Genomic DNA, 26117 nt, shown 5'->3' with positions numbered 1-26117 from the left:
ATGCCCGTCCCGTCAGGCTGCTGGCTCCTTCTCCTTTGCCTCGCTGCCGCTGGCAAACAGGTAAGGCTGCGCTGCCAGGGCTGAGCAGGAGGAGGGGGAAAGGCGGGTGTCACATCTCACCCTGGGGAGGTTTGTTTCTTCGCCCATGGCTCGGAGGAGGTGGCGAAGTCGGAGCCCGTGGCATCTCGCACCGTCAGGACTGGCAGAGTTGAGCAGAACAGCTTCGCTGTCTGTTCACTGCCCTTTTTTCCCCTCTGGTTGTGTGGGTTTCGTTGTTTTGGTTTGTTTTGTTTTGTTTTGTTTTTCCCCTGCAACTCGCCCTGTCTCACAAGCTTCTCTTGCTTCTTTAAAATCAAAATAGCCCAAACCCAAAGCTCCAAAGGAAGCCAGAGTATCTGCAGGGAAAACAGCCTGCTCCTGCCCAGGGCAGGGTGTGAGAAACCAGAAAATATTTGCAGTGAGGTTGTTGAGGGATATAATTTGCATGTAGAGTAAAAATAAGGCAGACTCCACCCTACTGAACAGATTTATTCAAGAGAGCGTGAGCACACTTGTCCCTCAGACATGGGACGAGCGCATATGTTCTTCACAGCCCGGCTACAGCTTTTCAGCCTCCCCCGAGGGGCGCAGTCCCCCTCTCGCTCCGACCGCCCCGCCATCCCAAACGTTGGCAACCCCTGCACGGCCCTGGGAGGTGGGATGGCATTTTGACCCCAGGTCCACGGGTGGAAGACTGAGGCCCAGACCGGCTACATGACCAGCTTGGAGGTTCACATGCCACTCATGACAGAGCCGGAGACCAAACCCTCATCCCAGGTCAGCTGCCCCAAAAAGGGCAGCCCTTTCCGCTCAAGGGGAAAGATCTGAGTGAGGTTTGGCTCTGCGGTTGTTTGCAAACAGAGCGTGCTCTTTTTGCAGCTTCGTGCAATGCCAGGTGGCTAATGGTCAGCGTGTTTTACGGTTGGGATCGTTGCTGGTCTTCCCCTGTTTTCAGAAAGACCCTTTTCTACAGCCAGCTCTTGCTGAGCCTTGTGAATGGTGTACATCGGGTTTCCTCCAGCGGTTTAAATTTGCAGAATGTTGCTTTGCTTTTTCTAATTATACAGCTTAAAAACAATTCCTCTCCCTTTGGGTTATTTAGACCCTTCGAGAGTGGCAGGCTGTTTGCAAATCCCATGCTGCAGGCACTTTATTTTCCTCCATTAATCAACGTTTGGCAGCCTCGCTACCATTTGTATTTCTTTCATTTGAACTTCTAATACGTCTCTGTCTCTCATTATTCTTGATTAGTTGTGTCATTTTAAGTGCTTCCCTCAACACAGCACTATAACTGCGCCATGGCTGGGTTCCCTGAGAGCAAGGTGCAGCTTCAAGAAAAAAAAGATAAAAAACCAAACCAAAACAAAAAAACCCTCTGCTGTCTACAGCTTACAATTTAATGTCTGACCACATAGTCCTGAGAGCCTTTCCTCTGGATCCTTGGTCCTAAATACGTTGCCTAAAACCACACAGGCCTTTTTTCCCCTCCTCTAAACCATATGTTTCATACTGTCCACCCTCGCTCCTTAGGCTTCTCTTAAATTGCTGCTTTCCAGGTGTCCTCCATATGTATGTGAATGAGCCTGCGTATTTCAGAAGTGATTTTTACATCACAGCTTTCAGGTGGTTTGTCCCATTCCTCGGTATCCTCTGTATCTGTCTTTGTTTTTTCTGCCCTGGTGTGTTCAGGACTGTGATCAATCCAGCACGATAAGCAGACTTCAGTATTCTTCGTACCTTTGCTTCAGGTCACTATCCATTATATATTTGCTTCCTTCTGGAGCCATTTAGGTTTGGGGCAGTTGTTCCCTTTGGAATCTCCTCATTGCCTGGAACCTGCTCAACGCTTGACCAAACCTTGGAAATTCAGATTTCCACGCCATAGCTCCCAGCACGTTTCGGATACCCTGATGTAGGAGCTAAGAGGAGCTCCTCATTATTTCTCACCTCTCAATTCATAGCCTTTCCGAGGATGCAAAACAGGGAACTTGTATTTATTTGAGGCTGATGTGTAAAGTCTTTCCACTGCGTTCCACATGTGCTTAATTCTGAGTCTGTAAGTGGTTGCGCAGGGTGCGACTTTCCATAGCCAATGCCCTGGACAAGAAGCAGTACAAAATAGTAGGGGGCTGCAGGAAAGTAGTAGTGTAAGCTTACATAGGAAAAGCCATACCTTGTCAAAGAGGCAGTTAATCTAAACCACGACAATCCCATCTGCAACCGTGAGCAGGACCTGCAAGTCAAGAATGTGAAAGGAAGGTGAGCCTGGAGAGATGCTGTTCCCAGCCAGCATTTCAGGTTCTTTGCTTGACTGATTTGAACGGTGGTTTCTCATAAGAGTGCTGTTTTCTGATCGAACAAATTGTGACAATAAGTGTGGTAGGGCTGAAGTTTGTCTGGTAAACTTGTGTTAGTTTAGAGTTGATAATATGGTGGAGTAGTGGTAGGGCAGTGATATTTGCAATGTATTTCCTGCAAAGAATGAGAAACACTTGGAAATGTATGTTAATGAGTACTCATAATTCTGCTGAGAACAGACACGATCACCATCATCATTTTCACCAAAGAGGAAACAGGAACAGAGAATTCGTGACTTGCTCTAGGTCACACACCAAGCGTGGAGGAGAACAGTTGGGAGCAGAGCTCAGCCCTCCTTGTCTTGTGCTTCAGCCACAAGATGATCTTTCCAAGTAATTAGTCTTCAGCGCCCGTCAGAGGACACGGTATTTCACTTTCTGAAGCATGATCTGCTCAGCTTCTTTGTACAGAGTAGTCACACATCCCTTTGCTTGCTTAACACTGGTGAGGAGCATAGATGTTTCTATCAGATGGGACTTAAAGCCTGTGAAGAATGTGTGTTCACAAATATGCAATAAACCAGTTGCCTCGTTTAATGCCAAGGACTCTTCTTCCCTTGTAATGGGATGGGTCCTTCCACTACTCTGTAATATTTACTTTATAGGGGAAGTTTGCTCACTGCAAGCATCTGGAATTCTTGATAATATAGAAGAATTTTGCCAAAAATATAGATTATCTTTTAACTTCCTAAAATACGCAGTTTTTATGATGACAGGAGGAAAAAGGAGCATAAAAATGTCTATCATCAGCCCTCCTGGTCCAGTATTCCTGCTCTGATCAGGGCCAAAGGAATCACTCAGTAGAGCAAAACTTCTACAATATCTAATCTAAACTCCTGGGTTTATTCCGTTGTTAACAGCATGGGTTTCAAAGTTACTGTAATTCAATTAATTTACTTGTCAAAATGCCCTTGCAGGAATGGTTCCTGAAAGGGAAACTGGAAAGTTTTTCATTGCTTTGCAGTTTCCCCCAGAACATGTGAAAAATCTTACAGCACCTCATATAAAAAGAATATAATGCATATAAACTGAACCAATCCACAATTTAAGAAACCTTTGCCGCTTCTCCTTTCACGTTAAGCATCATCTTCCTGATGTAATTTCTTCTTTCCCACAAGTGGGACCAAAACAAACCTTCAGCACATTTCACAAGTCAGTTGAATTTGAAGCTTATCAACCATCTTGAGGGTACTGACCAGTCATTTATGGCACAGGGCTTTCTTCATACTATGCCAGAAAAAAAAAAAAAAGGCAGGTCAAGCAGAGAGCTTAACTGTGCCCAAAAGGATCTGTTTCTATTGCCTGTTACTGTCATCCCAAGCACCCTCAGGCTCAGAAAAGTGGGATGTAATTTGACCGCTCTGCAAGAACCAGTGCAGACGGTAAAAGGGATGCGTGCATAACTGCAGTGCAGAAAATCACAAAAACCTCAAAGTGATGACCTCTGGCATTTATACCTTAATGCTATTATTTGAGTCACTTTGCTATGTTTATCTGTCTGTCCGTTGGAGTTCAAGTGGTGGAAGACCCTGCTGTACTAGGTACACGCGTAGAGGCAACAAAACCGTGACCCCTGTTGCAAAGCTGTCCTCCTCTTGCTCCTCCCTGCCAACTTCTTCTCTGTATGACCCGGTCTCCAGGAGGTGTTTGTGGTGACCAGAGCCAGCAGGGTTCCTGCCACCGGGTGCTGGCGACCATGGACTCCAGACCGCCTTCCATCCCACACCCCATGCTGCAAGGGGCTGCTCTGCAGTGCGGAGGCTGCTGGATGCTTGGAGGGGGCAGCTGCTTCAGATGCTGGTTTGGCTTACTGGAGGTGGGCAGTGGGGAGAAGAGGGAAATGGAGATGGCTTGTTCATCACGTCCTCAGCTGCGACTGTGCTTCTGGCACAGGCTGCCCCCTTCCTTTCAGTGGAAACTCAACTTGCCGGGCAGTGCCGGCTTCTGCTGCAGCTGCCCACCCTCTGGTTTAAGAGCGCATTGGTTGGTGTTGCCTGCACGGAGAAGCAGCTGCTCTGAGAATGGTTCGTTAATGCCGATGGAAAACGCAAAGGCAAATATTTGTGTGTTATAAAAGCAATATAAAATTTAAGTGCTGTTTAACCAGGTTGCCCTATGGACTTGGGTAGGCCTCAGTCTGTATAACACAATAGCCTGCCTGAAAGAACTTGCCCCTTTTTATGACTTACTCTTCTTTGAAAATGGTCCAAAGTTCACGTAGTAGAGGAAAGACTGTTGTTGGACCTCCAGGGGATGGAGCAGTGGTGGCAGAAAGTCGCAGGGTGGGCTGCAGGAGGGTCCTGCTCTGCAGGCTGCGCTGGCACCCAGGGCAGTCTGCTGTTGTGTCTGCTCCGTGGCAGCAGGGTTTGGTATGATGCTTCACCTCTGGGGAAATGCAAGTTTCCTGATTTTTCGTTTGTTTGTGTGTCACTGCAGCGTGCAGTCGTATTTGCGATGTGGTGCCTCGCAGAGGGCTCAGCACCGCAGCAGAGGAGTGACACTGACTTATGTCCGAGGTTCTGGGACATCCTGGTTCTTGTCCCGTACTTACGCAGTCACCTCAGCTGCTCTTCACAGTGCTTCCCTTGGTTACCTTTTTTTGTTTGCTTTTCCAGGGCGTGAGTTGTCTGGGCCGAGGGCTTGGCTTTCTTTGGTGTTTGTACTGCGCTTAGGATGTCACGGCTGCAAACAAAGCCAAAGAGTCATTAATCACCACAGGATAGAGCCCCGTCCATGTCCCACCGAAGTCATGGGGAGGCCCATGCCCACGTGGACTCGGGAAGGGAGCGGTATGTTCCCCCGGCCGGCTGCCATCACGTAGGCTGCAGCATCCAACCCTCACCCTTATTCTTCAGGTCCTCTTCTGCCCACGACCCCACCAATGTCCCTGCGGTGGAGGACTTTCCCCACGCTGCTTGGCCAAATGTGTTCGTGGTGGCTCCTCGCCGCTTCTCTGCGATGTCCCTGATGGAGTGACTGGGGCAGGGGCTGCGGCGGAAGGCAGCGCAGTGGCCTCTCAGCTCTGCAGAACCCACTGGCTGCTCCCCTCTTAAAATCTAGATAAAAGAGACCAGGAAAAGGCTGTGTTCGGTAAAAGAGCCAAGCTGGCTGGTTTAATCCACCCTGCAAGAGCCAATTAGCTAAGGACGGGGAAAAAAAAAATGAGGTCATTCACCCTCACCACTTTGTGGCTACTCCAAAAGAAAAAAAGTATATAGGGTCTGTTCAAGTATGACAAAGAACAACATTTGTGACTGCAGATGGGTGCAGAATATATTTAGTCAGTGGTCAAAGTGGAGGGAAAAGAGAAAAAATCTTGTATGGAAAAAAAAATACTGTGAAGTTTTGTTAGGCAACCCATTAATCTGGAATACAGATAGGGAAAAATGTGCTACTAGGTTCATATGGAGTCCTAAAAATTGCTTATGTAGCACACAAGGGAGTCTATTTTGAGCATGTTATTTGCCACAGCGAATAGTTTTGCCTTATGAGCATCATGTTCTTCAATAAGTTTTCATTGTTCAGTAGCAAAAACTGAGTGTAGCAAGATGATTCCTTGAATTTGCTCTCACAGGAAAAAAAAATCTCCCCCGCAATACTACATGCGGTAAAACAAGCTGCTTACGGAAACAAGCCAAAGCCCGTTCAAATCAGGGAGGAATATTTCCACCGACTTGACTGTCCAATGGTCCCTGGCAGAGCTGGTTCCTTCTGGTGGCACTTAATGAACCAATTCTTAGCCCAGTCCTTAGCGCTTTAATACAGGCAACAACTGGTTCATGCTGGAGAAGGTGCAGATCCGATCGTGCAGTTCTTAGTATAACTCATGCCAAGGCGGAATAGTCTGCAGGTGTTACATGCATCCCCTCTATACGGCCATCATCCAAAGTAAGAGCTACAGCCCTCCTGCTACCCTTTGTATTTCTGCCTGCAGAATATCCAGCATTCGTTCCATGTGCAGTTCTAAAAGCCGGGAGAAGGAAGCCGAAGCCAAGCATTAAGTGGTGAAAGCAGGCTTTCCCTCTTGTCTACGAGCTTTCTCGTTCTCCCTGGCAGCTCAGCTTGGATTGCAGGGTCTCACCTCGCACCGTTAAGAGATTAATACATTATGTTCCACCCTGGTGGCATGCTGGAAGGAAAGGGCACATAAACAAATGGATTTTTAAGCACAGAATGTCCCTGTTGAACTCCTAATCTGGTGTCCAGCCCAAGAAATCTCTCATGGTCGTTTCTTCATTAAGACTGGACTTCAGTCGAAGAAGCATAGAAAAATAATCTGCTGAACTAAAATGCAAGAGGAGCATGCTCCCCTTAAATGATTGTGTCTTTAGTGCCTTTTTTATTATTATTATTTTAATTAAGCATGAATGGGTGTAGAGTTACTCATGGCGAGTCATTGAGACCGTATCTGGAGCAGTGGGACTGCTGAGCTTTCTTATGGAGCAGTGCTACTGCACCTGTTTAATCTAGAAGAGATTTGCCTTTGCAGGCCTTTTCACAAGCACATCCGGGTGTTAGTTTTGGTAATGTGATTATTCTGCAGTTTTATTCCTGCTCGTTATGGACTGTGGTCTTGCTGTCAAGCCTTTTTGTTAAATATTTTGCTTTTTTACTCTCTGACCAATCTTTAAAGTATCCTACCTAGTAGCTATTAGTCTTTGAATTGCTGTGGCAGTGAGGACACGTAGGTTGAAGCATGAGGTTTTGCACCAAAGTGCAGGAACATGCAGACACCACCAACCGCCCAGCCGATGAAAACGTTAGGTGTACCCTTCTGGCTGCTGTATGAAGATGACTTTGTCTCTGAATGACAAATGCTGCGCACGTGATGGTGAGTTTTCAGCCCGCAGAGGAAAGCTGGCTGATTCACACGTTCAGTCGGTAGCCGTTTCAGCCCTGCCATCTATCACCGCCGTCATCTCCCATCTGATATACCTGAGGTTCCTGTCTGCCTTACCCCCACCACCCTGCTGCGAGAGTGGTCAGTGCGGCACTTCTCCTTCACGTAGTCTGCTGGCCAGAAATAACTCTGGTGGGTTTGAGATTGATGAATGGTCCTTCCCGTTGGCGCAGCAGCACCAGTCGCTCAGGTGTTTGCTTTTTGCTGCGTGCTAAAACAGAGGGGCGAGGGGAATAGTCAGGATGGGGCTTTTACCGCCATTTGCTCACTCCCTGGCTGCAAGTTACAGTTTCCTCTTGACCTCTTTATTATCGGTTTTATCCCTCGTGTTCTTTCTGGCCTCTTTAGGTATTCAGGCTCTAGCAGGGTTTCAAGGCTCTATTTTTAAGAGTGAAATAATATTTAGTTTTTAGCTGTTGCCATTTCCCGGCTATGTTTTACCACGTGGTGGTAGTTCTGTGATGTGGTTTACTGGTCACTGGAAAGTTGACATCACCAAAAGCATTTCATTCACAATCTAAGGTTTGTGTAAGGAATTACAGACCTGCAAGCGAATAACTGGAATTGCAAAGCTGTGACTTGTGTGCTGCTTCGACTGAATTTTTATCAACAGTGAAGATTGCCTATGAAGGAACTGTTGCATTCAGCATCCATGTGATTATGATTAAGTCTTTAACATAAGGCTCCTCTTTCCCCTTATAATTTCTCAGTTTATAAGTTTATATAAATTCTCAGTAAAAATTTCCGGAGTCGTTCATTGTGTGCGTTACTATTATGTGCCTCAATAGAGTGCCTGGGAACACGAGCCATGGAGCAGCACCCATTGAGAGCCAGAACCTATTTTTATTCTTAAATAATTTTTCTGGCAAACCTCTGAAACTGTCGGTGAGCTGAAGAAATCTGCTTTTTGCTTTGCGATTCTTCTCACCCAGCTGAGGTGGGAAGCTGGAGGGCTGTGGGCACCCAGTCGGTGCGAGAGGAGTGCGAGCAGTCCAAGTTTGAAGGAGAAAAAGCAGCAGATGACTGCAGCGGCCATCCTAGCTGGACACTGGGGTGCTCTGCTTGCAGGGGCTACTTCAGATCAGGAAATGTTGGTCAAAACTCAGTCCTCTAGACAAAGGCAAATAAAGCCCCAAATCCACAGAAATATTATAGTTCTACAGCTGGCAAGACTAAGGACCTCAAAAGCAAGTGGTGTGAATAAATTCAGTCTCTAAAGTACGAAGAACCAGTGGTGTGCAAAGCAGGATGCACCATAGTTGGCTTTTCCACTGGGGCTTTGATTCTGCGATACTAAATGGAGAAAAAAAAATGTGCTTTGCTCAGTGAAATGATGACAGATGACTTGAATACTCTCCAGAAACAACTACTCTGAGCAAGAAGGTGTCATCTTAAGATACTTAGCCCTTGATGTGTCCCTTTACATCTCAATTTTTGCAAAACTAAGATTATCGTTAATGAGCAATCTTCATTGACACCTCAGCTTCTTGTTCAGAAGTGACATGGGAAAAAGACTGTGGAAACCCCCGAGCTTGTTCTTCCAGATTTTTTCTTTTAAAGGAAAGAGGCCCGTGCAACTCTATCTTCTCTGAAATGTCTGTCTGAATATTCATCTGAGCGAGAAAGTAATTTTAGCATCCATGACACACAGCTTCTGCTGCCATCTGATTGCTCAACGGCACCAAGAATAAATATTTCCTTAAGCCCGAGGACAGGAATCTGAATGCTGCTGGTTCCCCCTTCAGAAGCACCTGTGTGTGTGTTTTTTCAAGGTCTGAGTAACACAGTGGTGCTTTGTAGCTCTGAGTCATCGCTGCTCTCCAACCCTGCAAGCACGCTCTTGCTTAGCGTCCTTTTCAGCAAATCGGGGGGGGGAAAGAAGCTGAAAAGGCTGCCTGCAGCTCGACACCAAAACACAGGCCTCCTGCAAACCTTGGCATAAGCATGCCTGTTTTTCCAAAGAAGTTGATGGTGCTACTCATGTGCTTAAAGGTAAGCAGGTGTTGGCGTGCTTCGCCGAACCGGATCTATCAAGCCCAGAGGAGGTTTGTCTTTTTTCCCCTGGCTTCTTCCCCAGTCAGATATACTTGTTCTGACATAATGTTAATCAAGCAGGAAAGATGACTGGTTTTTAGGAACTGGTGCAAACTTGTGCGCTTTGCATGCTTTTAAAGTGACAAATGAAATTTACACAGGATACCTAGAGCTCTTTGAAGCACTCATTTGCATGTGATGGTGGGATTTAATGGACAGCTTCCTCAACAGCAAGGCCGTTAAAGGAATAACCAGGCTGGATTTTGTCTTATTTAATCACTTCAGAGGAGGCTGACACCTTCGCATTCATCGAGGCCCCTTCTCTCTCTAGATAAGAGCTCGGTGATGGCCACATCACTCTGACCCACAGGCCAGCACCCGATGAGAGGAAGGATGTTCCAGGGGTTACGGGGCGAACTTGAGACTTGGGAGACTTGGTTTGGTTTCCTGTCACCTCCGTAAAGCCAGCCGGCCTCTGGGCGCGAGTTCCTCATCTGCAAAATGAATTGCACTTCCCCGTCTCGGAAGGACACTGTGGCGGGAATGAGCTGGTGATGGCAAAGTGTCAGGTCATCGTGCTGCCAGCAGCCCCCAAAGGAAGCTGATGTGCAGTTTGACGACAAGACGCACACAGTCCCCTGGCAGAGGGTTAAACAAGGGATATTAAGGGTTATTAAACATTGGAATAGGCTGCCCAGGGAGGTGGTGGATTCGCCATCCCTGGAGGTGTTTAAAAAAAGGGTAGACATGGTACTTGGGGACATGGTTTAGAAGTGGTTTTGTCAGGTTAGGTTAATGGTTGGACGTGATGATCTTAAAGGTCCCTTCCAACCTCAATAATTCCATGATTCTATGATTACCTGGCTTCAAGGGGGCTGTGTTAGCAAAAGGGCCCAAGTTCGGCTCCTGCCCTAAGAAAAACCCAAGTCGCTTTTGTTTCCCTTCCTGTCCTCTCTCTCCCCAGCTTTCATGCTTGGCAGGTCCAGCCAGTCCACACAGGCCCAAATCCCTCGCCTTCGCGAGGGGGCTGGGCTCACCTGGGGGTTAGCATATGGACGCCGAGAGCCTTGTCTTTGTGTCGTTGAGCATAAATCAAAGGAGGGAGTAGTGCAGCTCTGCGAAGGCATTGGCTTGTGTGAAAAGGGGAAGGACGCAGTCACAGAAGAGACTACTTATTGACACAGAGTGTAGATTTATGCAGCTGCAGCTGTGAGTGTACCTTAACAATAGCCCTCTTTATACAATAAAGCAGGGTGGTACGAAACAGTTTCCAAAAGGTGGCTGAGCTATTAGCCTGCTCTCCCAGCCTCAGCGCCAGGGGATTGCTGCTTCTCCTCTGGATGAGTTGTGATTCGCAGAAATTATTCCAAACCCTTTAGCTGAATGCTCTTTAGCAGATTTGCATATCCTTCCTTAAAAAGGATGACTTTGCCCTTGTTTGACACTTCAGTAATTTTTTTAGTCTTTTCTTCTAAAGAGGAACTATCAAACTGGGGCAAACAAGGAAGAAGAGGATTTTCTGTGACAAAAAGCAAGTCACTGGTCCTGTTGTTGGTCTCATCACTTCTGTTGCCTTTTTGGATAGCTGGGAATAGGGAATCAGTCACTCAAGACCTTCTCCCTCCTGCTTGGTCCCGCAACGTCGCCTCACCCCTGTGCTTGCCAGCTTAGTGTTTTAGTAGACGCCGCCTGAAGCGCTTTAGAGAAAAGGAGCTCCTTTGATTACACGAGCATTGTCAGCGTTTCCCCTGGGACACTGAGCGGTGTCACTGTTCAGCTGCCAGGCTGGCCCAGCTTTCCATTTCCTAGATCACCTCTCGCCTTGCCAGCACTAATCATTATCCTGTGCCCCTCCTGGGAGGTGCTGCGCAAGCACGAAATGCAATGTTTGTTCCAAAAAACGTGTAATCTAATCACGAGAAAGGTACTGCTAATGAATGCAAAGAAAGAGACAAGGAAACAGACAACAGAAGATTTCTTGCAAGACTAGACTCTTAATTTGACCTGGGATTGTTGTAATGATAAAAAAACCAAAGGCTATAAGTTGTTTATAATCTGGAAAACTATAGAAACTCAAGACCTCTGACTTGAGGTACTTACTCTGTTCCAGACACAGCTAACATAGTTTTGATAAATACAAGTCATGCACCAACCCACAGCTCAAACTCCAAGCCAAAAGGTGGTGTGTTAAAGAAAAATTTCAACCTTTATGGTCATGTTTAAGTTACAAGACCCTTCCTGGCATTAGAAGAGGACAAGGTGCTGAGTGGAAAATATTTTTTCTTTAAAGAAATTGCTATTGCTGAAACAAGAAAAGGAGGAAAGAGAAGTAAAGACTGGGAGGAAACAAGGGGAGAACGCTAAGTAGAGGAATGGAAACCAGTATCAGTAGGCACAGGACTGTCATATGCTATTAGACAGCAAAAGCTCCCTTTAACCAGCAGCAGAAGCTTTATTGCAGCTTTCTCGAAGTAAATAAGATTTTAACAGTGGTATCCAATGATGAAGGATTCCTTGCTACGGGTCAGATTTTGAATCATCTTTTCTATTGTAAGATCAACAACTGGTTGTAAGGTGTTGAGTTTGCCTGGGAGACTCCCGGGCAGCCAAAGGAGGGTCAGCGAGGGACCGGGCACAGTGCTTGGCTGGCCGGGATCCCCAGCACAAACCATGCCCCGAAGCCCGGCTGAGGGAGCCACGTGTGCTGGGCTGCAGGTAGGACCACTGTGTGTGCAGGGAGGTGATGCGAAGGCCTGTAAGAGCTAGAGGCAACACTGCTACCTGCTTTGCAGATGCCCTCTCATGTAACAGTTTCAGGTGGTTTGAGGTGTGTGTGGTTTGTGTTGTTTGGTTTGGTTTTTGAGAAGCAAAAATCTCTTGGCTTAATCGTGTCACCTCTCTGGATGGCTGCCTCAGTTCCATGAGACCATCTCTGCAGGACACAGTAGGAGTCATAAAAAGCTGCAAAATTAAAGCCGAATATTTTCTGGGGCTAGCCAGAAGTATTGTGTATCCCAGTAGGAAGCTGGGAACTTCTTCTTTTTCAGGAGTATAAATTGTTCACCTTACCTGTTTGCTTAATGCTATACATTAAAAATGTCAGCTGCCTGGGTCTTGGTCTGAGGTCATATCTGTGGAAAAGACTACAGAAGTATCTCTATGCCAATTTTTTTATTTACTTTTGTTTTAAAGTCATAGATTTCAAATAATAGAGTACTGTAGGAAGAGGTTATATAGCAGGCCAAAAGTTCATGACAAATTGCAAGACTGTGTTATTTATTTATCACCTGGCTGTATTACAAGTCCCTGTGCATCAAGTACATATTCTTAGCGTGTCTACAAAGTGCCTTTGAAGTCATAAACGTTGGGTAATTTTTTACTGCTTAGCTATCCAAAATGCTATACAGAAGAAAAGTTTTCCTCCTCCCTGCCAGCACTGTGACTAGGTAGGTTTGAAGCTCTCCAGGTATATTGGTTCTCATGTCTTCTCTCTCCTCCACTGCAGTTGTCACTACAAATCACTCCGCCGTGTGAAAGCGAACAACACTATGAATACTCTGGACGGTGCTGCACAAAGTGTGAGCCAGGTATGTGAGCACTGGGCTGTACTAGCTTCGTAACTGAAAAGCTCATTAGGAAACAGCTCTGTGGGTCAGTAAGGCAGTTTGCTCTTATCACTGCTGATCTACTGGCACGTACCCTCACAGGTGTGTGATTTCAGGCTTACGAGTGCCTTCTAGGGCAGGAGTGGTCCTGCTGACCTCAGCAAAAGCCATAGCAACTCTTTCATTGGGAGAGCACTTAACCACTGAGGGAGACAGAAAGCAACTTGATTCTCGTGCGCGTAGAAAGGCTGTCTCCCAGGCCACAAGCTTCGTGGATGTTTTGGGACCCCACTAAATGGGGGCCAGACCAAGGAACTGAAAAGGTGGCAGGAAGAAATTAGTGTCGCCAGCAGTACAGCAGTGTTAGCTCAACCTGTTATTTTCCCTAAACTCCTTAGGCAGCTGGTGTGCAACTTGCAAACGACCTACTTGTCCTTCTTTCATTCACAGGAAAGTATATGTCTGCTAGATGCACTGGTATTTCTGACAGCGTGTGCCAGCCGTGTGGCCCAAATGAGTATATGGATGTCTGGAATGAAGAAGATAAATGCTTACTACATAAAATATGTGATCAAGGTGAGCTGTTCGTACTGAAGAACCTTTTAATCCAAATTAGTGAAGCACAGAGATGGGAAAGTGGATCTAGGGAAGCTGCTTTGTCCAGGTACACAACCCTGGAGGCTGGGCTTGCACAAGAGCCTGGCGGAGAGGGAGATCCCCAGACAGCAGAGATTCTGTGCTGTGCTGTGCTGAGCACCGCGACCATAACCTCTGTGCTGCTGATAATGAGTTTCTTCACTGGGACTATTCACTCCTGTGAGTTGGATCTTAAAGGCTGTCCTTTTGCCCAGCATACTGTGCATTCACTTCTCCTAACACATTTGTCTCGCCTTTGCAAAAGCTCTGTTTATTTTCAACAGCAGCTACAAGGAAAAAAGTATCGCTCAGGGGTGCAATCAGTGAGGAGCCCCGTGCTGATCAAGGGTCTCCCAGGCTTCTTGAAAGATAACGTTTCCTCTAACATGAATGGGTTTGCATCTGGCATCAAGTGAAGCAAATAGGTAGAACAGGAGGCTCATAAACTTTGAGGCTTATTATCAGAGAGATTTTTACTCCCATCTGCTTTCTCTTTTAGGGAAAGCTTTGAGAGAAGTGAACCCAGGGAACAGCACATTCCAGCGGCAGTGTGCTTGTACGATGGGCTACCACTGGAATGAAGACTGCGACTGCTGTCAGCGAAATACCATATGTTCTCCAGGATTCGGAGTTGAGCATCCTGGTAAGATACACAAAGGGGATGTATGAAGTGAAATGTCCAGCTCAGGCCTACAGGATGAGGCCAGCATCAAGTGGGTTATGGCGTTAGAGAGGATACTTTAGACTCTCAGATGGCTGTCAACAGAAGATGTCTACCTGAGTTATCATTACTACTGCATATAACCCTCATGGACTGTTTGCATTTTGAAGGTTTCTTCCTCTGTAGTTTAAATAGTTATCTTGGATCAAGTGATTTTTGCAAGATATCATATGGACACGGCAATAGTTGCAAGATGTTCAGTGTGTTTCTAATGTTTGCTGAGGTGTCCGACTGTGAGTCACTAGGTCGTGCATTGCTTCAGTATTCAGAGAAGCAGTCCATTGGGGATTGTTCCTGTGGTCAGATTTGAAATCGGTTTTTGTCCAATGACTTTGCTTTGCCATTTTATAACGTTATAAGCAAGTTAAAAGTGATTAACATCTTTCAGGTAGCACAAGTACTGTTTTTTAGATGACTTGTAATGCAAAGATTTATTACAGACATTTAATTTAGTCTTAAGTCTAATCAAAAACAAAATGCAGTTGTTTTGTGGGTGGAAAATAGAGACAGTCAAATTCAGAGTTGTAATGAACACTGGGAACAGCAGTGCCAAGCATGAGGAACCCCAAATAAGCAGCACATAATAGTAATGGAGGATGAAATGCTGCATGGTCTTGGAGCACAGTGGCGCTGTTTTTTTCTCCAGTCTAGCAAATCCTGACACAGCATTGTTTATTGTGGCTTCAGAGAAGTGACAATACCTGTTAGCGTCACTGTCTGTGGCATAGCATGGACAGGAGGAAGTTAATGGAAGGGGAAGGATATAATAGCTGTGTGTTATTTTACAAGAACTGCAAATGGCTCCTGGTCATTTCTCATTTTGATCATATAGAGAAGTGCTCAGGTGAGACAAGCATACTTTTTTCTGCTTACATGTGACTGTCATTGCTGCTCTAATGTAGTCTAAGATCCTCCTCTCTTCAGGGAAGCTTTCAGGGAAGTTGGGGTTTGGGGTGGAGTGGGAGGATGGGGAGCACAGTCACCTTCCCCTCACCTGAAAGGAACCCACGAAAACTCAGCTATGTTTTTCTTCCTTTACTACACACAGTGCAACAAGACAAGGACACAATGTGTATACCATGTCCCAGAGGCTACTTCTCAAAGGTCGCTTCATCCACCGACAAGTGTAAATCCTGGACTAAGTAAGTCCCTCTATCTTGTAAGAACACCATAACAGCCAGAAGGCAGGGAGGAGCTTGGGCAAAAGCATTTTTCAGTGGGGTGTTTCAGGCTGCCTGCAGAGCGCACAGCACATCTGTTGGCTGTGCAGTGATAAAGGCATTTTCACACTGAAGCTTGAATTCTCCTTGGGGGAGAGCAAGAGAGAGCAGTAACAACAGAACTGCTGCACTAACACAGCTGAAAATAAATAAGGTATCTGAGCTTCTTAAGGGTGAATAAATGTATGTTAAAACAGAAAGTACTACTCTGCATAAGGTAGGAGCCACAACAAACTCCCTCTTTGAGAACCTAACCTCTTTGTCTTTCTTTTTCAGCTGTACAGCTCTAGGAATGGCAGAAATAGTGCCTGGGACTGACAAGTCAGATGCAGTTTGCACCGAACAGAAGATGCCTGAGCCATCGGAAGATGGTACGTGTCCTCATACAGATTATCTGTTAGAAAGTACCAGGGAGAAGGGATGTGTTTACTAGGAGCCTTGGCTGGCTTAAAACTCCATTCCCATTGTGGATAACTCTAGGGGGAGCAGCTGTGGACCAAGACAGCGCTCTTGGAAAATACCAATTTTAAAGATTACTTTAAGCCTGGTAGCTCTAGGGCCAATGTCCCCTACTAAGCAGAGCTTTTACGCCTCCCACTGAAACCACATGGTGAGCAGCACTGTTGTTATACTCATGACCTCCATCTCGTTTACAGTGCTCTCATTTTTTCAGCCTGCTAATTTCCATATACACATTGTCTGTACGAGCTACTAGGTTCTCTCCGTGCTTTTTATAGCAATGGATACAGTCTCAGATGAATGTAGCTCTCCTTTCTTGCCCGCTGCCCATTTCCTTCTCCAGTGTGGATATGGTACCAGGAAGGCTGCTTGCCTGGCGTGCAGTGATCCTTCATAATCTGAGATAAAGGACAAATGTTGCCAGCTGAATTCTGTAGACTCCATGAGATGTATGCCCTCCGCCCCGTGAGGGAGAACAAGCACAGCCCATGGGCTGCTAGCACATTGCAAGGGGACTTTCAGAGGAGCATGACTGGGTCGCACCTCTCTGAGACACCCAGACTCAGTTTTTTATGGAGATGGCTTGGTACCAGGTACCTTCAGTAAGGCTGCTTGTCGCAGAACTGCATGAGTGCTAGAGCTGTTGTCCTTATTATAGAAACTGAAAATCAAATAGAAAGGAAGAAAACCCCTCTCCTGTGGAAAAGCAGGTAAAACAAGCAAGGATTGCCATACTGCTGAGTGCAAGCTGCATGTTGATGGCACTATCTTTTTCACATCTGCAGGAACAAACAGGATCTTATACGTGTTGATTGTCATCTTGTTTTTTGTGGCACTAATTGGCATTGTCGTCTTCATCATATACTACAAGAATAAGGGAAAAAAGCTGACAGGTACGTGACAGTTAATGATATTTGTGAATGTGACAACTGCACGGCTCTCTGTGCGCTCTGATTTTCTTGGTAGCCACCAGGTTAAGAAACTTAGGAATTATTTTGGAAGTTCTGTGCTATGCTGATACGTGTCCACATGGATATGCTTTAACTAGCACAAATCCAGGCTTCAAATTCCTTTCCTCTACGCAGGGAGCGTGTTACACTTATGCATAATGCATCTGGCTTGGTACCCTCCTGCAGCTCTGACCATGGGGTGACCACCTTTGGGGCGGACGCAACCGCTGTGTGGATGAAGGAGGGTTGGTGCTGGAGGTTTTTATAGCAGCATGGCCACTCTGCACCACGTGGCACAGCAGATCCCATAGCCAAGGGAAAGACACAGGGGGCTTTCACCACCTCCTCTCTCCTTCTCACCTCTTCCCCTGAAACCTGCATCTGAATGGACTAAAATATGGATTTCAAGACAAAAGCCAGATGTTTTTTTGAAAACACGATGGATGCAATGTTTTTAGCTGAAGGGCAAAGTTCTGATGAGGTACAGAAGAAATACCAGAAGAAATAGAATAAATAATAAAAGTAGAAAAATAGAAAAATTCTAGCAAAGGCATACTGGATAACAGTGGGGCATTGAATATATTATAAAAATTATGGAAATACCTCCAATAGTTACTCAACTCTGTGTTAAGTCCTGGATCTCCTTAGTTAAGCACATACTCCTATTGTTCTCTTTATTTTTTATTTTCTCCCCCTACATGTGGAAAGCTTTTCCCAGTGTAGTTTTTCCACCATCTCCTTTCCCAAGCAATTTATGAAATGTTTGGGGAGCAGTGGGAGGGAAGACCGCCTCTTGTAAAGTATATTTCAGCTTGTGTTTTAGAAATAAACTGCCTCTGCCACACTAAACAGGGGTTGTACTAAATCTGGAATTCCTGGGATGGGCTGGAGGAAATGGTGACTCTCCTTGCAAACCAAATACTTATGATGCAAAGTAGGTTGGGGGGTGGTGGTCTTTATTCGACGTTTCTATTGCCCTGCTGCTCTGCAGTGACAGTTCTTCATTGGCTTTGCGTGGTAAATCCTGTTAACTGGAGCCTCTGAGACTTGCAGGCTCAGGAGGAAGCTCTGCCTGCTTGGCGACTGGTGGTAAATGTGCAGACTTAGCATCAGAGGAACAGAGTAATTGCTGGGAATGGTAGTGGCTACATGGCTGATCTATCTTCACACACATAAAACCAGCACAAGCTTCAAATGTATACTAGATCTGGGTCCTACAAAAACTCCTGAAAGTATAAACAGAAAACAAGAATTGCTAACTCTATTGAAGTCAGTCCGTACCATAAAGCATTGTTGGACTCGAAGCTTTTCCTTGGGAGATACTCCTGTTAAGTGAATTTCCCCATTAAGTACACCCTGATGAAGTGGAATACGCTGTATTCGAATGTGCCATCCCGTGGTTTCAGTGGCTTACCCTCTTCTCTCCAGGCTCCTCACTCCTGTCTGAGAATGGTCTTTGGGCCATCCATGTGACTTCTCTTGAAATAGACTGTATGGCTGCAAGTGGGTCTGTATTGGGCCAGTCATAGCTTGGTGTGACATATGACCAGGAAAGAAACCCCATTTGATGTGGAACACAGTTTAACCGTGGTCTATTTTAGGAGCTTGGAAACATTTGTTCCATAGAAACATATCTCTGTTCCAGTTACAATGAATCCTCAGCTAGACTGACGCTGGGACACTCGAACAGTCAGTAAAAACAGTCTTGCTGGCTTTCATTTAATATCATATTGCGGATTGTAAATGACTGTGGGTGTTTAGGTTTGTGGCTAACTTTAGTGCCTGCTATATGTTACAGCTACTCTTTTTGTTTTCCCTGCAGCAGATCTACAGAATTGGGCTAACGAAGTGTGCAGCCAAATAAAAGGAACAAAGGTAAAACCAAAGATGCTAACATTTTGTCTCTTGTTTTATGTTTTCCTCATGGCATTCCTGACATCCCTCCTGAAGCAGACTTCACATTAATGTCTGGCTAGAAAGCAAGTTTTAAGTTCCTCAAAAAATGCTCACAGCTTCGGCTTTTTCAGTCTGGTTTTCTGTAAATGTGAGGCATATGAAATCACTGCTCTCAAATAGTTTCTGAACCTGCTCTCTGGTTTCAGCCAGTTTCAACAGTGGTAAAAGTCTGTGTTGATGATTAAATATTTGTGAGGAGAAAGTTAAATGTGAGCCCACCGGTTGCTGAACACCTGAGAATTCTGCCTAGGAGAGAGTCTTTCTAAATCCTAAGAGCAGGAAAAGCTTTGGTTGAGTTTGCGCCTTTTTACACACCAGGGGAGAAACCTGGATTTGGGACAATGCCAAGAATGCTAGACATGCACGGCATTAAGCACAGAGCTGTCAGATGAAGAAACTGGCTGTAAGACCCCTTAATGGTAGTGCTTGAAGAAATCACTTTTGTCCATTCAGCTGGAAAAAAAATAAGGCCTTCCAAGTGGTTTTGGTCCAGAACATCCCCATATCTCATGCTTGAAATGCTCAGATAGGGACACAGGTTCAAGTTCATGTACACTGTCTGCTTCATGCCATGGACGTGGACTGAGGTTTGCTAGGTGCATGCTCTCCACACCACCCGATCTAGGAGCTCTGTCCAGCTTAGCTGTCAAAGGACTCAAATTCCATTGCTACCCAGAAAAACCAAGCCCAAACCCACCTTTTTGAGCAGACAGTTCCTCTTTTGTCTCATAAGTGTTCATGCAACCTCCTGCATTGGCAGCTGCTCAGATCCTCTGGGACAGAAGAGTGAATCAACAGCAATTAGTGGCTGGCAGCATTTACGCTCTCTCCTCCATCCGGGAAGATCTGAACAGACACTAGAAATGAAAGGTAGCAGTTCCCAAATACCCATCATTATAGCACAACTTGCGTGAACTGAAGGGAACCCTTGAAGTGTCTCCCAACCCTTTTTTGTGGAGCTGCAACCAAAAATGTAGCTTTACTCTGACAAGTACTGGCAACGTGATGTCATGGGCCTTTGCATTTGCTGCCCTAACATTTTCCAGGTTAAAGCAACCTTGCCCATTTGACTTTTTTTTTTTTTTTTTTTTCCCCGGCTTGTCTTGGGCCCTCTGAATCAACCCAATTTCTTTCGTTGATTAATACTGACAACAAAGATTCTGTTCCCAGTAAGGCCTTCACAGATCAACAGGCCTTCAGACAGCTAGGTGGTTTGGTGGGTTTCTAAGCCCTATAACCAGTTAGGTAGGTCTTACTGATGGCCCATAAGGAACAGCGACTCTTCTAGATTTATTAATTCTCAATTGCCTTCTTACAAACTAGGAATAGTGGTCTCCCAAAATTAAATGTTATTGCCCACCCGGCCACCAGAGTTTTTTTCTAACCACCTGCTGAGCCCAGCATTACTGGTCACAATTTGACAGCAGAACAGAATTATACTTCAAGACTGAAATATAGTGGTGCTGCTCTACCTCAGCAGCTCCACACCAAGCAAGAACTGAGATCTGCCAGTTCTTTATCTAGAAAATAACCTTCTACTGATCAATTTATTAAACATGGTTTTCTTTTTAATTTCTTTCAGGAACCCTCCAGAGATGCATTTGTTACCATGAACATCACAAATGCTCCTGTCCCCCAGACCTCAGAAGGCGTGCGTCTCCTGGGCCCCGCTGGCTCTCCTGCCCCTGGAAACTCATGCTGCACCAGCGGCCATGCTCCTTGCAGGAACGGGAGCCCCGGCACGGCGCTGTGCGAGGCAGGAGGGAGCCTCCAAGAGTTTTCTGTGGTAACTGAGACTAATGATGACCATTTCCCACCAGTTCCCACAGAAGATGAATACATGGATAAGGATCTCAATACCGCTGATTATTTATCTTTACTGAGTCGGACTGCCAGTAAAACCGTGTCATCATTTACAGAACCAATGGAGGCAGGGGAGAATGACAGCTTAAATCAGTACTTCTCAGGGGTTGGGAGCACAGAGGACGTATCTATCTCTCAAGGCTCTCACCCTTCCTCTGACATGGATGGGGCACACACTGTCACAGACAAACTTCTTCAGAAATCTTGCCAACATGCCCACAGTTGCGTGAAGGAAACAGGCAACAAAGACACAGATCGTTTTGCAACAAACTATGACTCAGAGAAGATCTGTGTGAGGTGTGGCATTTCGTACAGGGAATCTCCCAGAAAGTGGAGCAAACCCTGTTGTGCTGTGGCTGACAGTGCCTCCACCTCCCCAGAAACTGGATCCTATGCACAGTGCACCTGTGGCTTGAATTTTCTCTCTGCTGGTCAGAGCACTTTAGCAAGCAATCATGGTGTGGAAGACGCATCTTCAGATAGTACCAACATGAAGTACCAGAACACAAACAGAAGCACTTCAGGGACAAACAGCAGCACTTCAGACCTCCCTCCAGCATCTGGTAAGCTCATTAGGCTTAACCTGTACACTGTCATATAGGGTTATCCTGTGTGCTAGCTCAGTACTGTTTAGGAGGATTTAGGAGGAGAAAATAAAATCATGCCTTTTTCACTCAATTGCCCTGAAACTAGTCTGAAAAAACCCACCCTGAAATAGTAAGACCATTTGGTTTGTAGTGAATTCTGCAAACAGTATGAGCACTATGGGGACCGTTGTCCTGCCCCAGTCTAACCAGCAATGCAGAACCCATCTTCTGTCTGTCACTGCAAAGGCCAGGCAACTCTGTTACTGAAGCATTTTGGTGGTAGCAGATGTGTGTATTGGAGAGAACTTAGAAGGAGGAGAGCATAGGGACCTAGAGGCTGAGTCAAGAAAGGATGCATAACGCTCAGACAGACAATTTTCCATTCAATAGTCTGCATGTTCAACTTTCTGCTTTTAGCTCTTTCTCTGTGTTTCAGTTTGCTAGGATATAAGCCTTCACCTAAAAATAATTTCATACCGACATTGTTTCTCCATACACAAGTGCTCTGTCCCCCACACAACTCTGAAACACCGTCGCAAATTTACTAGTTGACTGCCAATTTACTAATTGAGTAAATATATCAAAATTGTCAAATGAAAGCAGGGGAGAAAGAATCACTGAAGCAAAACTAGCAGAAGGGAAGTTATGAGCCTTTTCTGGATGAAGCCTTCCTCCCTGAGACTTTTTTTCAGTATTAAAGTCTGCAATCTGCCTGTCATGTGTTATTAGTCATTTTAGATTACAATCTCTTAAAGTCAGATGCTCTATTTTTATTTATGTCAATGCACTGCCAACTGTAATGATACCTTAGTTTTGACTGGGACATAAGTATTACTGTGATACACACAGCAGTCGTAAGCAGTTGCCCTTCTTTAAAACCACATCATGCCTTAGAGTTTCTTACGGAGACATTCTTGTCAGTCTGCCAAAGCCCAAAACTAACACTTTTGAAGGCCCTTCCCCTCTCAACACGCACACGGTGTGGGAATATGAAAGTGTGTAACATTCATCTTTCTAAGAGCAGATACTCTTTCTGCTGCTTCTGTTCCCTGACACAGTTTCACTGGCCGCTCTGTACAAAATTTGGCAGTAGTAAAGAGAACATAGATTATCTTTTTTTGTTGTTGTTGTTGGAAGGTGGCTCTGAGGTACAACTGAAAGTCAGGTCTTATTTGGCACTGCAGAAGTACTGCTTTTCTTTCTAAATCTGACACGAAGAGGAAGAGAAAATATTAAGGAACAATAGGGCAAACAGGAGAGGTTGGATTTAAGCAATGTGCTAGAAAGTGCTATCTTAGATCTGCAGTGCAATTCTTTACGTGCGATTTTAATTTCGTCTGTGCCTTCGGGTGTGTACATGCTATAGTGCCATCTGGTGAAACCTGAGCACAGATACAGTGTTCCTCATTTGCCATTTTTCAGGCAGGACTGCCAGCAGGTACTGACTGAGCTGTGGCCAGTATGAGAGGGTGGGTTAGTTAATCTGTAGGTAACACGGCTTGCTGCAGAGGGTTTTTTTCTGTCCGCAGAATGGCCGTGCCCTGCTGGCAACACCTGGTTGCACGAGGAGTGGGACAGGGCTTAGCCATAGCTTCCACACTGAAGCATCCTGGCCACGCTGGGTCTGCACGTGGAGCTGGAACAGCATCGGTCATTTTGCTGGGCCTCGTGAAACGCCCAGATGGAATAAACGTGCATGGGAAAAAAACTTTCTGTAAAGCTTCTTAAAGCAACTGAAGCACCAGGTTCTGCACACAGTCATGCTAAGACAGAACAATACAAAAGAAGGTGGATGAAAACTGGAAGGAAAAGGGCATGGGTAATTCCATGAAGTTTTGGCTTTAGTTCCCTAACTCTCAAAGTGACAACAGAAATTGCAAACTCTGACCCTGCTGTGAAACAACCCTAGAGAACCAAAGCAAAGCTCTGGACAGAGGCCGCTTACAGGGGTCACCACCAGAGTTACTGGTCACCACCAGTAAACCTTCAAGCACTCTTTCAAACCCCCCAAGCCTGGAGGCAGTCAGAACATGAAGCATCGGTTCATAAGCACCTCAAGTCATGTGTAAGGCTACAGCATAAAGCATAAGCGCAGGAAGGCTTTGATGACTCACGATTAGGAATGGTTTTGCAGAGCCTTTCACTTCCATATCCCAAACCAGCCCGCTTCAGCAGCGACAAACAGTTCTTACCACCTAAAGGCCGTTAGATGGCTCAGAGAAAATTAATTCCCTGCATTGTTCCAGTTCTTACTGAATAATTAATCTGTCATTGTAATTAATATCATCAGGTAATCTGAAGAGATCAAAAGGCTGAAACATTGCAGAGAACAATGCTTTCACTTATCCTCTGAAAGTGTCTCTTATACTTTCTAGGTTGGAAGCACATCTCTTAATGCAGTCCAGGAAGCTCTTGTGTCCATTTTCTGTGCTTTTGGGCCTCAAATACCCTTTTGTTTCAGCACAGTGTCTTCATAAAGCAGTGAGGATTTTCCAGCCACATTCAACTAAACATTACAAATCTGTTAATTTGCCTTTTTTTTGTTTTTTCTTTCCCCTCCCCACTGTCACATGTATTTCTAAATTCTTAATCTCATACTGAGCACTGGTAAACTTTTCCACAGTACCTTTTGCGAGCGCCAGGCAATCTGTACAAAGACAAACAGTTATTTTTGCAGTCCCATTATGCCTAACAGTTGTGTTGATGGCAAACAGCTGAACAGAATCGAACACAGGGGAAGCAACCAGCAGGGGAAAAATCTCCCGCAGAGAAAACTTTTATTGACAGCTTATGTTAATCAACAACACTTGGAAAGAAAGCAAAGAGCTACCAATGCAGTGGTTTAGCTAAAATAAATAGGATTGCTTGAGGGGGCCTGTTAGAGAGATGCTCGAGTGGTACCCAGACTGGGCTATGAGCAGGCACAGGTCCTAACTCGGCACAGCTGGAGCCCAGTGTCCATTGCTGATGTGCAAACATCACCCATGGGCACTGGAAAAACAGCATTTCTCTGGGCTGGGCCATGCTTAGCTGCAAGGAAAATGGGAACATCTCAAGTGTTGAGGAACGTAATGAGAAATGGCACAAAATGTCTAAAAGGTGTCAGATCAGTCTGCAAGTAATGATTAAGTGAAGCACAGCAGGAATAACATTTCTTAGGAAGAGTTTTCATAGGCTAGGAAGATTTTTTTTTTTTTTTTACTTGGTTGCTTTGGTTTGTTTAATTTTCAAACTTTAACAAGTTTGTTACTTTGTTGATGAAAGTCTGCTCTTAGTTATTTTCTTTCTGTTCTGAGGACAGTTTATTAAGCCCCAGAGCCTGGTTCTGCTGTCACTGGAGTCAGTGACCCAGTCCTTGAATGGCAGGAAGATTGAATTTATACTGAAAAATTTCTAACCGCAGGCAGACTGACTGAAACCGTAACTCTGTTAGGTTGCTATAATATAGATTCTGTCTCTTCACTGGAGTCAGCATATATCCAGGTAAATCCATGAGGGCACTGGGTGAGTACTGGAGTGTACCTACGTGGAGGATCAGGACAATATAAGATAATCATATAAACTCCGTGTCATTTGGACACTGTGCGACTGTATGGTCTGACATTAAGTCCTTCAGTATTTATTCAATAAGTCTGCTGCCTAGTCCATGAAGTAGGATTGATTGTAGGGGGAAAAAAAAAAAAAAGCCCCAATGTGATGCCTGGGACTCTAAAAAAAAAAAAAAAAATCTCATAATTAGAAATAATGACCATTTCCTCACAAACCGCAGGCAGAGGCAGTTTGGACACAGTTTGTGCATTGGGCAGCACGGGGAGCATGAGATGGTGGCACTCTCTCTTGCTTCCCAGAGCACAACTGAGAGAGAAAATGTTTCCAAGCCTTCTAGACAGGCTCCCTGTGGATGACAGGCTTCATCCTGAGGAGGCAAAAATGGAAATAATGAAAAGGTCCAGTGGAAGGCGTTTATTATAAGAGCATCCTCATGTCACGGGGAAAAAAATAATGGAACAAGAGTAAAGCCACCACAGCGGATTAAGGTTGTTGCGCTACACGTCCATCTCGTGAGGGGAAAATATTAATCTTGTGTGTCTTCTTTTCTTCCTCCCCCCCCGCCCCTACTTCCCCAGGAAATGTGACTGGAAACAGTAACTCCACCTTTATCTCAAGTGGACAAGTAATGAATTTCAAGGGCGACATCATTGTTGTCTACCTTAGCCAAAACTCCCAGGAGGGGGCCACGGCTGCGGGGCCGAGTGAGGAGAACGTGGGCAGCCCCGTGCAGGAGGAGAACCTCAGCCGCTGTGAGACTTTCGCTGGCAACGCCCAGCACTACAAGGAGAAGTGTGCTGAGCTGCAGGCCTCCTGCCCAGTGGCAGGGAGCAGCGGGCCACGGCGGACCACTGGACAGCTGGCCCAGGAGCAGGGCTCATCCCACCATGGCCAGGCCTCACAGCCCGTGCAGGAGGAGGGGAGGCTGGGACACTTCTCAGAGAAGGTGTTGAACTGAAGCGAGCCGGTGTCCTTGCTGCGGGTCAGGGTGTCGCAACAGATTGGGAGACTGTTGCTCCTGGAGTCTCCCAGGAAACATTTTCAGCTGGAAAGGACCCTTGTGGGCACCTGTGGTGGTGCTCCTGCCGAGGAGGTTACCCACTGGGGACATGCACAGGCATGCTGCCCCCATCGCAGAAGCAGTGTCGGGGCTCTCTCCTCTCCCTTGCAGGGTGGTGGATTCCCCTGCCTGTCCCCCCGGCTCCCTGGCACCTCTTCCCTGGCAAGCGGCAAAGAGAGAG

At 45.8% G+C, this 26117-nt stretch overlaps 1 protein-coding gene across 1 annotated transcript; it reads left to right on the top strand.

The window, feature by feature from the left end:
• On the top strand, positions 1-25834 carry TNFRSF11A (TNF receptor superfamily member 11a; the record flags this gene model as incomplete). The annotated part of the gene is made up of 10 exons (XM_082499614.1): positions 1-60; positions 12836-12917; positions 13386-13511; positions 14071-14214; positions 15341-15434; positions 15789-15883; positions 16757-16864; positions 18744-18796; positions 20460-21303; positions 25455-25834. 10 exons carry the CDS (start codon positions 1-3, stop codon positions 25832-25834), a joined length of 1986 nt encoding a protein of 661 aa, XP_082355740.1.
• Between the last annotated feature and the right edge of the window lie 283 nt (positions 25835-26117).

This window comes from Vanellus vanellus, assembly GCF_965231255.1.
Source record: "Vanellus vanellus genome assembly, chromosome: 2".
In the NCBI taxonomy this organism is placed as follows: Eukaryota; Metazoa; Chordata; class Aves; order Charadriiformes; family Charadriidae; genus Vanellus; species Vanellus vanellus.
Note: the sequence above shows the minus strand (reverse complement) of the source record. Positions and strands in the feature narration are given on the sequence as shown.